Here is a 12,844-nt window from a genome sequence, read left to right as displayed (position 1 = left end):
AAGAGAGGCTCACATTTTTTTATAGCCTTATGGAGAATCAAGGGTGCTTCAACGACCATAGTACAGTCGTAGCCTGCGACCTATAATTGAAATGGGGAATTTGTAAACACCGTTCAGTGGACAGAGAACACAATGGGCTAGAATGAGTCTTCGGCCCGCATCGGCAGCGGTGGTTTCGTCAAATGAGGCGCGATTGGGCCGGCTTTTGTCCTATCAACATAAAGTGAGCATACTGTCCAGCGCGGGACCAGACAATTGGTGACACTTACAATGGCTGCAGGCAACGATGGTAAAGCACCTAAGAGGCAGTGAAATAACCGTGTGGAGTGCTATAACTATACGCTGTCTCAGAAAAGCGGATCGATACAATGTGCAAATAAGGAACACCTGAAGCATGCGTAAACATAATCGACGTGCAATATTTAAATAACTGCGCAGATCCCTTAAATTTATAAATACGGATACATCATCGTGCCGCAAGTGGAATATATAGAAAGGAAGCGAATGAGGACATTAACTTAGAATCAAACGGACGAAGTATGATGTGCTTTTTCAAAATGTGAACATTTATTTTGTGAGCAAGGACCACGTGCGAATTGCTTCTTTCAATGCCTGCATGTAATTTCTTTTTAAACCGAGCAATGTGTTCCAGATGTCTCCGCATTAAATTTTTTTTCAGGAAATGCGTCCACCTGAACGCACTGCACGCTATACGCACGTGGTGGGAATATTATCTGTATTGAGACCAACAAAAGAAGACATTTAAAATCAGTTCTTCCCCGTTTCTCCTAGAAGAATACGTGGGCCACCCTGCATTCGCACTTTCCACTGATTGTTTCTCGATCTAAGGATTCCAATATACAGCTAAGCGTCTGAACAGAAAGGCGGAAACAAACAGAAGGGATGGAAGTGCAATCAGCTGAGCCCCACATGGCTCGGGATGCCAACGCTGGCGTATGCTACCCTGTTATGCGTACAAGAAACAGAGCCCATTCGACACAGAAATATCTAAACTGAATCAGACATTAAGAAGAGCGCAATGAAAGGAATACAAGGAAGAGCGGTATAGGAGGCACACACAAACGAGCCCACGAGACCGGGGTAGTGACTCATTCAGGGCGGCCTCCGGTAGTAGGCCTGTACGTCGTGGAGGTAGGCACAAACGCGTGGGAGACACACGCCGTTGGGGGGAAAATAAGAGCATGATGGGAACTGGCTCCTGCGAATTAGGAACGCTCGGCAGAACTCCCCTCAATTTTGGGAGGAGGTCCAGACCTCCCGACGTCCGTCGTCCCTCCAAGCCGGCTCCCGTCTGCCTCGCGGGCCGCCGTCGTCTGCTCCGCAGACGTCTCTTTTCCTCCTCTCTCTTACCCTTCCTTGTTGCCGAGTTGCTACGCAGCGTGCGGCGCGGCTTTCCCTGCTTGCTCTTCAATCATTTTCTTCTCCTTTCTTTTTTCGATCTATCGAGTCTGTCGATGAAGCGAAGCAGGCGGCCAACATGTATTTCTTGCTATGCGCCTATTGGGCCAATACGGTGCAGCGTTCCGCGAGCTGCGAAGCGCGCAGTGGCACACTTGTGTCCGCGTAAAGAAGTAGTGCCTACTTTTTGATCGTGCCTGCGCTACACGTCAGTTAATCTCGAACCTTTATGCTGATCAACATGTTTGCACCATTTTCGGCTGCATTGCTGTCCTTGCCGATGAACACTGGGGCGGTCGCTATAGCAGCGGTCTTGCCTAGGAGCGAATATATTGCATTGCCTCAAACCCCTTCTTCCCCCATACAGTAGCATCGCTCAATCATACGGACATTTAAAGAAATCCAAAAGAATAGCTTGAATTATCGAACATGAGGGTTTGGGGTACATGATTTTCAGTAAGGCTCCAATGACCAAGGCAATTGACTTCTATTTATGAGCGTCCAACTGCGCCATGTGTTCCATATTATAAACCAGTAGCTGCGGATAGCTTTGGCGACAAATACAAACAAAAGTGATCCGAATGTCAATGTGCCTTTTTGTTTTTTTTTCCTTTACATGTTCTGATCAAACGGTATACTCAAGCACTGGTAGCCTGGCTGCTTCTGGGCAGTTCATCAAAATTCTTCCTTAGGGATACCTTGGCTACTTGGTTGAGTTTAACGCCTATAGTGAGTCAAGAACGGCTTACATCCTTTAGAGCCGTGCATGAGGAACGTGAATAGGAACGAAAAGAAGTGAACCAGAAGTATGCACATTTGCTATTTCACGGACTTCACGGGCGTTATGACAGCGCAGCTTCCTGTTCCTGCCGCATGTATTTACACATTGACTTCACGTTTTATCTCTTGTGATGTCGCCCACGCTTCAACGTCTTCGTGGGTGCGCACTCGGAAAGCTGTCTGGCCGACGCTACCTCCAGCTTGAGCAATACTGCGCTCATTTATTGAAGGCTGGGCTCACGCACTCCCACCCCAGGCGCTCCCGCAATAGTTCTTACCGTTCTCCTCTTTTCCTCACCGCGTCGCCTTTCCCTGTCCTTAAACGAATTTCTCCATTTGTCCCCCTATTTTCGGTGTCATTCCGTCTACCAGTGGCAGCGCTCGCCCGCATGGTGTGCCCGCATTTTCCTTATATCTCGTTTGCGCCCTCGCCCCTCCCGTCTCGGTTCCTTTGTTTGGCGAAGCAATTCCATAGGAGAGAGGTTGATCGGGAGGAGGAGGCCTTCAATTCACTCAACTCGCAACGGTGTTTCCTTCGTTAAGCTCCCGAACCACGTGAGAAAGAAGGGCTTCCAAGCGACAGCTATTACCGTTCTGGGATCGCAAAGCAACCGCAGCGATGAAGCCGAAGAGACAAAAATAAAGCTTGCCCTCACGCGAACAGCGCCGGTTCTTCAACATTGCCTATCCCGCCCGTTGTGGGATGATTCCAGTAAATCACGAGCCATCCGCAGGTTCGGGCGCAGCACCTTTTAATGAGAAACGACGTACAAGGTTTGTTATGTCCCCGCAAGCAGTAATATTTCTTTTTTTTACGATTTCTTTAGAGAGAACTCAGTCCAGATGCTCCGTCCACAGCGTCAAGACCAGAACACTCGCAGAAATTTTACGACGGTCATGAATTCAAGGAACGGGGTCTGCATAGATATTATATCATGTTCGGAAATAATGGAAGAAAGCTTTGGTGGTATTGAAGTAAATACGTCATGTGCAATGCATAAAGCATTTGGTGCTAGATGAGCGACTACCTGTCGCTAACAGCAAGGTGTGTTCATTAGGCAACGTTTGGAACGCGTATTCGAGGGTGGTTTGAACTATATTATTTAAATATCAATTTCAACCCCTTAAATCTTGTACAGCATATTGCGCGCAGATGGTGCTGATGGGCTCCTGGAACGACAGAAACTTTAAGCCTTACATGTGTTGGTTCAGTCTCTGAAGTGGGGAAAAGAAACCATAAGTTATATTTTCTATATTTTCTGATGGGTGCTCAGTTTAAGCAGCATAAGCAAGCTTCACTTTCCAAACATGGATATGGGTATTTATTTTTTTTATTTTGCACACGAAAGCGAATTATCTGCATAAGTGTACAATATAACAAAATGGTTCGTGAGCTCCTTTATGTAACCCCTATTCTGCATGCAGAGTAATCGCGGGTGATCGTATCAGATGCTCTATGAAAAGCAGTTTGTTCCATATTATCATATCAGATGAGAGAGTTGTGGTACATGTGCCTTTTTTAATTAGGATGCTTTAGTAAGACGCTCTAATTCTACATCCATGCCGACATAAAGCAAGCTTTACCTGTCAAGGATCGTGGCAATCGTTTTTCTCAGTGGATTCCAGCTTAAATACATTTTCAACATGCAAAAGCAAGCATACAGGACTGTATAGAGTGAATTAATGAGTTGCATGGCACTGCACTGGACATCGAGATGGTTCATTCATCTGCAAGTTTACGCCACAATGACTCAAAACCTATCAAGCCTATCAGCACGGCAGGATCGCCAAATGTAGTTTTCATTGCAGCCTCGATACTTTTTGTTTAGTGATCGGTTGAATTATATGCCCCTTACATGGCAATAGAGTTCTGAAGCTCAACCATTAAACGCCTAATATCTTCACTGAAAAAGTGCTAGAAATTGTTCAAACATTTTTTTTTACTTTCATGAGGTTTAGCCCATGGTATGCTCACTAAAATTATTAAATTGATGCTGTATTCCTTGTATTAGTTCAAAACATTTATTAACAAACTGTGTTTTCAAAAATACCCGTTTTTCTCTCAATAATAATAGGCTTCAATATGGTTCTCTCAACGCAAGGCAGTGAAATCAATGCGAACGTTAAGATAATGTAATAGAGCGCACAATCTAATCAGCGGACTGTGGGATAAGCAGACTCACTTGGCTCTTTCACGGTGATTACGATGGAGACTGCGGCGTGGATGAGAAAGTCTATTCCGTGGTGATACTGATACAAATTGGCAGGACGAGTACATCCTAGGCTTGCAAGTTAGAAGGTTAAGCTCATGACAAGAAGTTTACAAAGCGCCGTTTACTCGGAGAATGAATGTTGAGATGCATAGAATATGTGAAGTAGAAGCCGCATGCCAATGCCAGCGTTCCGATAAGGCCACTTTTGGTGACAGCGAATACAAGTTTCACAGTGGATAACTCGGGCATCAGACTGGGGGCCCTACCTCGTACTCCCAAACCTCAATACGTACAAAAGTATTACAAAATTTTACGCGAATATTTTGCATCTAGAGGCTTACTAGAGGAATGTAGCAAATTCATAACTCACCGCATTTCGCTGCCAGCGCATTCCCATCTATAGAGGAAGGAATGAAACCACCCCCCATATTTGTTTATGATGACTGCTTGCCAATTATTTACAGGTGGCGTGGATCAAGATGGACACGGAGACCTTGCTCACGTACCACCGGCACATCATCGTCGGTGAGCCGCGGCTGCGGGTCAGCGACAACAACGAGCGCCACTGGCAGCTGCATATTCGCAACGCGCAGCCTTCGGACAAGGGCTTCTACATGTGCCAGATCAACACCGAGCCAATGATCACAGAGATCGGATTCCTCGACGTGCTTGGTGGGTCCATCATCTGACTTTTTTAAGAGACAGCAAAGAAGAGCACTGAGCCAGCTTGGGCTGCTAAATTATTCGTTTAAAGCTCAATTTTCCTTAATTTGGCGGAAAATGTATTGTTAAACAGCGCGAAGAAGAACGAGAGATGTAGACAAACTCTGACGTAAGATCTGTCTTTGTTTTTCCAAACAATAAGTATGCATGCGTATGCACTCGTGTGCTTTCACAATTGCCTAGACACATTGAAATGTTACACCACTGATGGTAATAAAGAAACCATTGTCAGATGTAGATGGACGCGCTACTTCCCGCGAATCCCGCAAACAGATAGCGATTAGTGTGATAGAGCTATAGAAGGCTTCATGACAGCTCTTCCTTTTATTATGGCCACGGCTTCTGGCACCATTATAGGCTGATCACTTGCACGTTTTGTGATCACTGCTGCGTCATCCAAGAGGGGAATGCGACGATATTCACAATGATGCAGAGTCAAAAAGCTGCTCCTGCCCTTTTTGAACTTTTTGATAATGCTCTTGAAGATGCGCGGTCAGACATCTACCAGTTTGTCGAACATATTGTCATGTCGTAGTTTCGACCACATGAGAGGGAGAGGTTATACACTGCATTCTTGCTGCAGTCTACAAACAGGATCTCATGTTTGACGTTCCATTCTCGCTTCTCTTTCTTTCACTGGAGATGATAATGTGGACAACTTGCACAACTTACTCGGAGCCGAAAAGACAACACAAACACTTGCTTGCTGGCCTATCTTACTTAAGCGATGTGATACATGATGAAAGTATGGAATCGCAGAAACATTTCGTCTTGCGGTTTTATGTAGATCAGTAGCGGTTTCACACATTCTTTGTCGGTGCCCCGACTTTTTTAGCAAGGTTTCATCTATTGAAATAAGCACCTGCTTTAGTAACCCCATGTCCTGTAGCCTTTACACTTGCGCATCAAAGCTCCTCTGAACTTAGTGTCTGCACGATCTGCTTATGGCATTCTAAAAACATCTGTTTGCAATTGCCGTGTCAGCCAACTGTCTGAAGGTCTACTTGAGCGGTAAAAGTGGCTTTATCACTCACCGTTCAAACTGCCAGCAGACATGATTATTGAGAGCTGTATCTTCAGATCTTAAAACCGGTGCGAGTCCTTTTCCGCAGACTCGTGCGTAAGTGTTAGTGGATTAATGCTTTCATTCACAATTGTTAGTTTCTGTTGAACTCAACAGTGGAAGTGCAAATTATCATTATCCAAACAAATAAAAAAAAACTGAGCGCCCTTCCACTACTGTGAAGGGGGTGCAAGCGAAGCTCGAGATCCGTGGCTTTTCGTTATAGTAACACCTCGGCTTCGCACTCCCTCACGTGAGATCGGCACGTCGACGACGAGCCCTTTCTCGAGCGAGTTACCGGTGGTGTTCATGAAACGCCGCGTGTTCTTCGGCCGAACGCACGACCCGCGGCCCGCTGCCGCTGCCGTTCCTTCAACGCAACCTGCTCTTTGGCAGAACGAACCAAACGCGGCCTCTTCGTCTGACTGCCGGGCCTGAACTGGATAGTGATCTAAGGAAAGGAAGGACGCTTGGTTCTGCAACCCGTCAGGGAGCACGGGGAAGCGTCATCAGGGGAGAGGGAATGGGTAGTGAAAGATGATAGAGAAAGAGGGAGGATGTGGCCTAATGGACTCCACTATGCGCGACAGGTGGCAGTCCTCAGTAAAGTTGCCCGCGTTGTAGCGGACGCTTATAGGGTGTCTATTCCCGTGGAACTTATAAACTCCAGCAGGCTTCGCAGCGCAGGGAGCTGTGGACACACTGGGAACAGCAGGTCAGTCTCTGTGGCCGCTGGAAGGCCGTGGCGTCTGTAGGTGTTGATCACTGTGGAGCGTTCCTGCGCCAAGGATGGGCAAGCACAGAGAAGGTGCTCCACAGTCTCGGGGTCCCCGCACCTCTTGCAGGCCTGAACTGGCGAGAAACCGCGGGCGCCCGAGGCGAGTGAACATGCAATCACACCCTTTCCCCCCTACGAAGAGAGGGGACGCCTGTGATAGGCTAGCGCCTTGCACTCCCTCTAGTTCCTCATGCATATAAAATCCGCTTTAAAGGGTGTGTAGGACGAACCGACAGTGGCTGAATCGGTTAGCGTGGTGGAGGTCGTTGGTTCAAATCCGCAGCCTGACAAGCAATTTCTATTTTCGCGTGGCTTGAGTTTCTTCACGTGGAAACAACAACACCGACGCCGACACGAGTGAGGCCATACAAGCTTCGCTTGAAAAATATCAACAAAAATAGAAGTGTTCAGTACTTGTGAGCCTAGTAGCTTAGATGCAACAATCTTATCAAGGTGAACTACGAAAAAACTCGTTTAATAAAGGTACAGTGCACGATCCCCAATAATTTCTTTAAACATTTTACCGTTCTAACCAGCAAACATCGACATGAGGTAAAGCCGCAAGAAGTGAAGGAGTACCTGAACACAGCACACGAGATTTGTTTTGAAATGCTACACCACCAAATTCAAAACTGCATTCTTCGATAAATCTTGTGGCATGGATCGTTTGCCCCAGCTTTCACATCCGTTAGAACGAGACCGGACCTCTGCTCGATTACGAAATCAATGGCTATCCTACCTTTGGGGATAAAGGTAGTACTATTCAAAACAGTGAGCCCACCTTCCTTGTCAGAAGACAACACACAGGCTCTTCTGTGTCAGTTATGACAGTACTTTCCTTACGGGTGCGTCCATGAATTTATCTGCGCTGCGGCAAACGAAATCAATGACTTCGGATACATACATTTCGTGGTCTTGTGCTGTACATAATTTGAGACACTTCCCACCGTGGTCAGCAAATCCGCGGGAGTGTTCCTTTTTTCCACCGCGCTGTCACGTCCGAGAGCAATAATTTTTTTCGGTGTGGACAACACAGGAGTCGCCCTTCCTTGTTGTGGGCGTATTCCGATGGAGCTGTTGCAAGGCCCGCATTCACGATGTTTCCCCATGTGGTCGATGAGTGCGGTATGTTCATACACCGCTTTTACTTCTTGGCTCCGATACTTGTTGGTTCTCGCTGTATCTGGACGTGCAGGGACTCACAGTACAGGCGCCCTTGCCTCGGCCATTCGGACTGCAGGATATTGCTGACTCTCATTCCGTGACCAGTGGACGGGCCGAATCCACCCAACATTAATTGGAACTTCAAGCGCAGTTGCTTGGGACGTATGCAGTCCGAAAGCATTCGAGCGCAACACATGGCGATGACTACACGGATTACGACGAAGTCTTAGTGCTTAAGCAAGGACTTGTTAGGGTCGGAATAGGTAAACGTTAACTGCATTGAGGTCTGATACCGGGCTATTTAGGGTTCCACTTTGTTCAGAAAAAGTTGGTTGCAGAGGGAGAAAATAGAGACTGATCTTCCCGTGTCTAAATTTTGACAATTAACCTCGGTACCGGTGTGGAAGTGCGAAGTCGCAGATGTCAAAGCGCATTCTCGCATTTGGCCCGTTTTGGTGCGGACAAAGGTTTTCTTAGTCAGTAAGCAATTAACTGGACCCCCCCCCCCCTCTCCCCCGAATAGGCGCTTTCAGAAATCAAGACAGAAAAAAAATCGAAACGCTAAATTACTATTCACAAAGAGCAAGCACACGTTCTGCATATTCTCCCTGCAGTAAATGTAACAGCATCCCAATGCGACATGCATGGTTTTATGCAAGAGAACGAAAGCTCTGTTTTGAACGTGACAATTGAATTTCGACCAGTTCTTGAAGTATGTTTCGTTATCTGTATACAGTACCACCTTCAATCCTTGACGAGGAGACGAGCTCGGACGTCACAGTGGACGAGGGCTCGCGTGTGAGCCTGCGCTGTCGTGCCAGCGGCTATCCGCCTGCAACTATCCTCTGGCGGCGGGAGGACGGTAGGGAGGTCAATCTCGAGCGCTACAGTGGCCGCAAGAACTCCGGTAAGCACGCTGCCTTTTCTCTAAGGTATGCCTTCGGACGCCGAAGGGATGACATCCCTTTTCCTTTCACGAGACTTAAAGCAAAGTTCAGGATCAGGACCAAAACAAAATCAGGATAATTCGTGGGTGGCCGGATGCGTAACACGTTCGCAAAGGGGCGAGCTTAACCAAGACGGTGGTTCGAACTTGTAAGAACATTAGCGCTAAAACGACAAGGATTACCCATGAATCTGTGTCTTGTTTTCATTTTAGTCCTACTCAGTTTGGCATTATGGGAGTTGCAATCTTATTGTGCACTGCATCTCGATGCAAAGCCTAGGAAGTCAATTTATCAAGTATGGCGTCGTACTGAGCATGTGGACAACATACGTATAGTTCAAACTAGAACATTAGTAATGCAGAAATAGTAAATCGGGCTAACTTGCCGAAATGCGCTTCTAGTTTTCCAGGCACTGAGAGCAGGAAGCAGTGTAGTGGGGCACGAATTATTTTGAATGCCGCTCGTTGCGCGTGCATGGCATATCGGAGCTTTACAAGAGACGCTAGCTACTTATACTTGACGGAACTCTCACTACTCGAGCCACGCTTCTCTACTGACCACCACTAGCCTTGCGAATAGTAGTTATTGTGCATAACTGAACAGAATGCCTTGCGTTTGCTAATAAGGCTACGCTAAGCGTAAAATTTTATTGCACCATACAGTCTGCATGCTGTCGCTTTAAACGACCTATAGGAACATCGATGGTCTCCAGAGAATGCCGTCCACACTGAAGAAAACACAGATGCTTTTGCAAACCTCCAGGACATGTAGAACTCAGCACTGCTCTGTTTTTCTAAGGCTTCTTCACCTTCCTCAATCGCACTCAAAGAACCTGAAGAACATCTTTTATCGCGAACTCTTATTGAGGAATAACTGCTATACTTACGGTTCCTAAGGACATGCTGACTAGATTAGTACAAGCAAGAACATTTTCTTCGAAGGTTTGGTCTGAAGGCCTGCAAGGAGAAAGAGCAAAAATATGGTCACTATCATCTGCTGAAAGCAGAAAGACCAACTCTGTTATACACAGATTAAAAGTGAGGCAGGTTTGTATGAAGTCTACGTGAATGACTGGTTACACGGAATGCCCTCATAATTCAGAAAGTGACGGAAATTTTCGTGTTATTCTGGCGGTACTCTCGCTCCATTTGAATATCAATCACGCCAAAAGTCTTCCCTAGCATAATAACATTGCAATTTAGTTCGTCACTCGCAGTTTGAAGACCTACCTTCTGCAATATTTTCCACTAAAAACATATCACACGTGTATGTATGTGTTGCAGTGATGACGGTGGAAGGAGAGTTCCTCAACATAAGCCAAGTGAACCGAGAAGACATGGGCGCCTACCTGTGCATAGCCAAAAATGGAGTTCCACCTTCGGTCAGCCAAAGGATACTTCTGCAAGTGAACTGTGAGTAGCCTGTAGCTATTCATCCGTGATTTTCAGCGTTTAGAAGACGTTACGTTGACAGCTACCACCGCAAGAGTCCGTGAAAAGCTTTCTTTTGGTGCATTGCTTATTCTTGGAATCAAGGACATACTTCATGAGTCCAATGGTTCCAAAAGCGAGGAGCACGAACAAATTTATGTCTTTTTTTGAAGAGCATGACGATTTTTTATAACGTACCTAATGTATAACCACTAACTCATTCTTATAGTCATATGTGTGCGTCTCGGCCTCACTGTCTGAGAAAGAGAGAGAATAAAGGAAAGGTAAAGAGAGACTTATCGTCTATATTGACTCTGTACCAGTAAGAAAGATCTGTCATAAAATGGTTCTATATAAAACAGTCGTCTAGTTAATTTACGAAATATGAATCCGATAGCTTAAACGTTAAATCACACAATCCTAAAATGTATCTGACAACAATTTTTCGTATCTCTACAGCACTTCCGTTTACGAAGATCTTAGGTGGGTCTGCTTGCTGAGAATAAATCCATGCCAATGCAAATCATCCATTCAACTCAGCTGAAACAAACGAAACATACTGCTGACGCAATTAATGTCTCTTTCTTTTACCGAATGAAGTGAAATCACTGCCAAAGTTTGGTTTGCACCTAGAAGGCAGTTCATGAAGCTAAAATTTGACAGGGGTGACAAAATTACACTGCAGTGATTAAACCAACGTCATCATACTATCAGTCCAGCACTGTTCCTTTTCCAAATGTTTCACAAGTGGCCATACTTCAACGACGTTTTTGTTGTGCTAGTAGCGTAGTCACCACCTGTGTTGTCCTGTTGTGCTCTCTAACTTTATTCTTTTTTATCAGTTGCTTAATTCCTATATAAAATAAAAATTTGAAGCTTTAGACTTCGTTAAAAAGTGCGTCAGTTAACTTCGTAAGCAGAACAGCTGTAGTGAAATATGTGAGGGCACGGAATATGCTATGAACTAATCTAATTGTAATCAAGTACTGCGCACGGCACGAAATGGCACAAATGTGCCAGTGAATGTCACATGGCGCCGACGTAATTCAGTGTTTATGTGCTGCTTACGCGCGCTGTGAATTGGTATAGTGATTGAACTTTTTAAAAACTGACAAAGAAAGCTTAAGTCCTAAGCAAAATTTTGTGAGGAGAAGGCTCTAGGACACTGGTCCAGACGGGCTTCGGCACTCAAGGCCTTAAGGGCTTTGCTGAAGTTTTTAAGGACATGCGAATTGTGCGATCGCCTTTGAGTGTTGTATCGCGTAGTATCGCGGTACTGCGTGAATTTCCTTCATTTTTTTTCTCCTCTTCTTCTTCTTTCTCCTTTTATTCCCTTTATCCCTTTCCCCAGCACAGGGTAGGCAGCCGGTACTTACACTGGCTAACCTCCCTGTCTTTCCTCCTCTTTGTCTCTCTCTCTCTTGTGAGATGTATTACTTAGGCAGCTAGACAAATCTTCACGGTAAATACATTACAAAATGTAGATATGTAGAACGCAGGCGAGTGCTTGCGCGGACAAAGAACGCGTGTATAACACAGGCTTCCGAGAGCGAGAGTGAGGGTGACCTGACGTAGCGTTGCATCCAATCCTTTCGCTGCTCTAGTCGACAGACGCCGGCTTTTTCGCTGAATGAGCCGTTTGACGCATTCGCATCAACAATAATAATAATAAATTTTGGCGGGTGTTACACTCTTGTAGCACAAGAAGGCCGAAGCCTGGTGCACGTTTGGTAACACATGAAGCTGTACAATCGGGGTTAGATTATCTGTAAGGCATATTGGTAATGCATTAGGTTATACAAGCGGAGCTAGACTTCTTGCAAGACATAACGAGCCACAGTGAGAAGTACACGTGTAGCATTAAGGCGACCTGCTCACTAAGGCACAGAGCAACGCGCTTCTTCCGCGGAGGCGTACTCACGTGTCCGTCCTCGCGAGCCATAAATGCGTGCACGCTGCTCCGACTGTGACGTCAATGTGCAAAGCGCGCACGCCTGCGCACCAGTACCTGGCGAGACAGCAATTACCAAACTTAATATTCCGCGGAGATTTAAGACTGCTTACTTGTGGGAATGCGAAAGCGTTATACCGTTTGTAGACCTCGAAACGTCATCAACGAGCTCTCATGTACTCTTGACGTGGCGCCACCTCTTTCGCACCATCACATGCGCCACCCAATGAAGCACGCGCTAGTCAGCGAGATGATTGCGAGGTTAATTAGCCTGCAATCAGGCACGCACTAGGCACACTAAACCGTGGCGCAGCCATGGTGTCAGGGAAGCGCGCTCGTCTCGCACCTTCGAGGACCGGGTTCGATTGCCACCCAC

At 46.1% G+C, this 12,844-nt stretch overlaps 1 protein-coding gene and 1 long non-coding RNA gene across 7 annotated transcripts in view; one reads left to right on the top strand and one right to left on the bottom strand.

The window, feature by feature from the left end:
• LOC135897588 (uncharacterized) overlaps positions 1–10,008 on the bottom strand; it is a 191,153-nt gene extending 181,145 nt beyond the window's left edge. The window contains exon 1 of the long non-coding RNA XR_010563173.1: positions 9,974–10,008. This is a non-coding gene — a long non-coding RNA (uncharacterized lncRNA). The remainder of the gene's footprint in view (positions 1–9,973) is intronic.
• LOC135896232 (lachesin-like) overlaps positions 1–12,844 on the top strand; it is a 348,730-nt gene that overhangs the window by 322,879 nt on the left and 13,007 nt on the right. For all 6 annotated transcript variants that reach the window (XM_070531782.1, XM_070531783.1, XM_065425606.2 and 3 more), the window contains 3 exons: positions 4,877–5,084; positions 8,877–9,047; positions 10,371–10,499. In XM_070531782.1, the coding sequence (XP_070387883.1) occupies positions 4,877–5,084; positions 8,877–9,047; positions 10,371–10,499 (508 nt within the window). The remainder of the gene's footprint in view (positions 1–4,876; positions 5,085–8,876; positions 9,048–10,370; positions 10,500–12,844) is intronic.

The sequence above is a fragment of the Dermacentor albipictus genome, chromosome 1, assembly GCF_038994185.2.
Source record: "Dermacentor albipictus isolate Rhodes 1998 colony chromosome 1, USDA_Dalb.pri_finalv2, whole genome shotgun sequence".
In the NCBI taxonomy this organism is placed as follows: Eukaryota; Metazoa; Arthropoda; class Arachnida; order Ixodida; family Ixodidae; genus Dermacentor; species Dermacentor albipictus.
The sequence above is the reverse complement of the archived record's forward strand: the minus strand, read 5'-3'. Positions and strand labels throughout refer to the sequence as shown.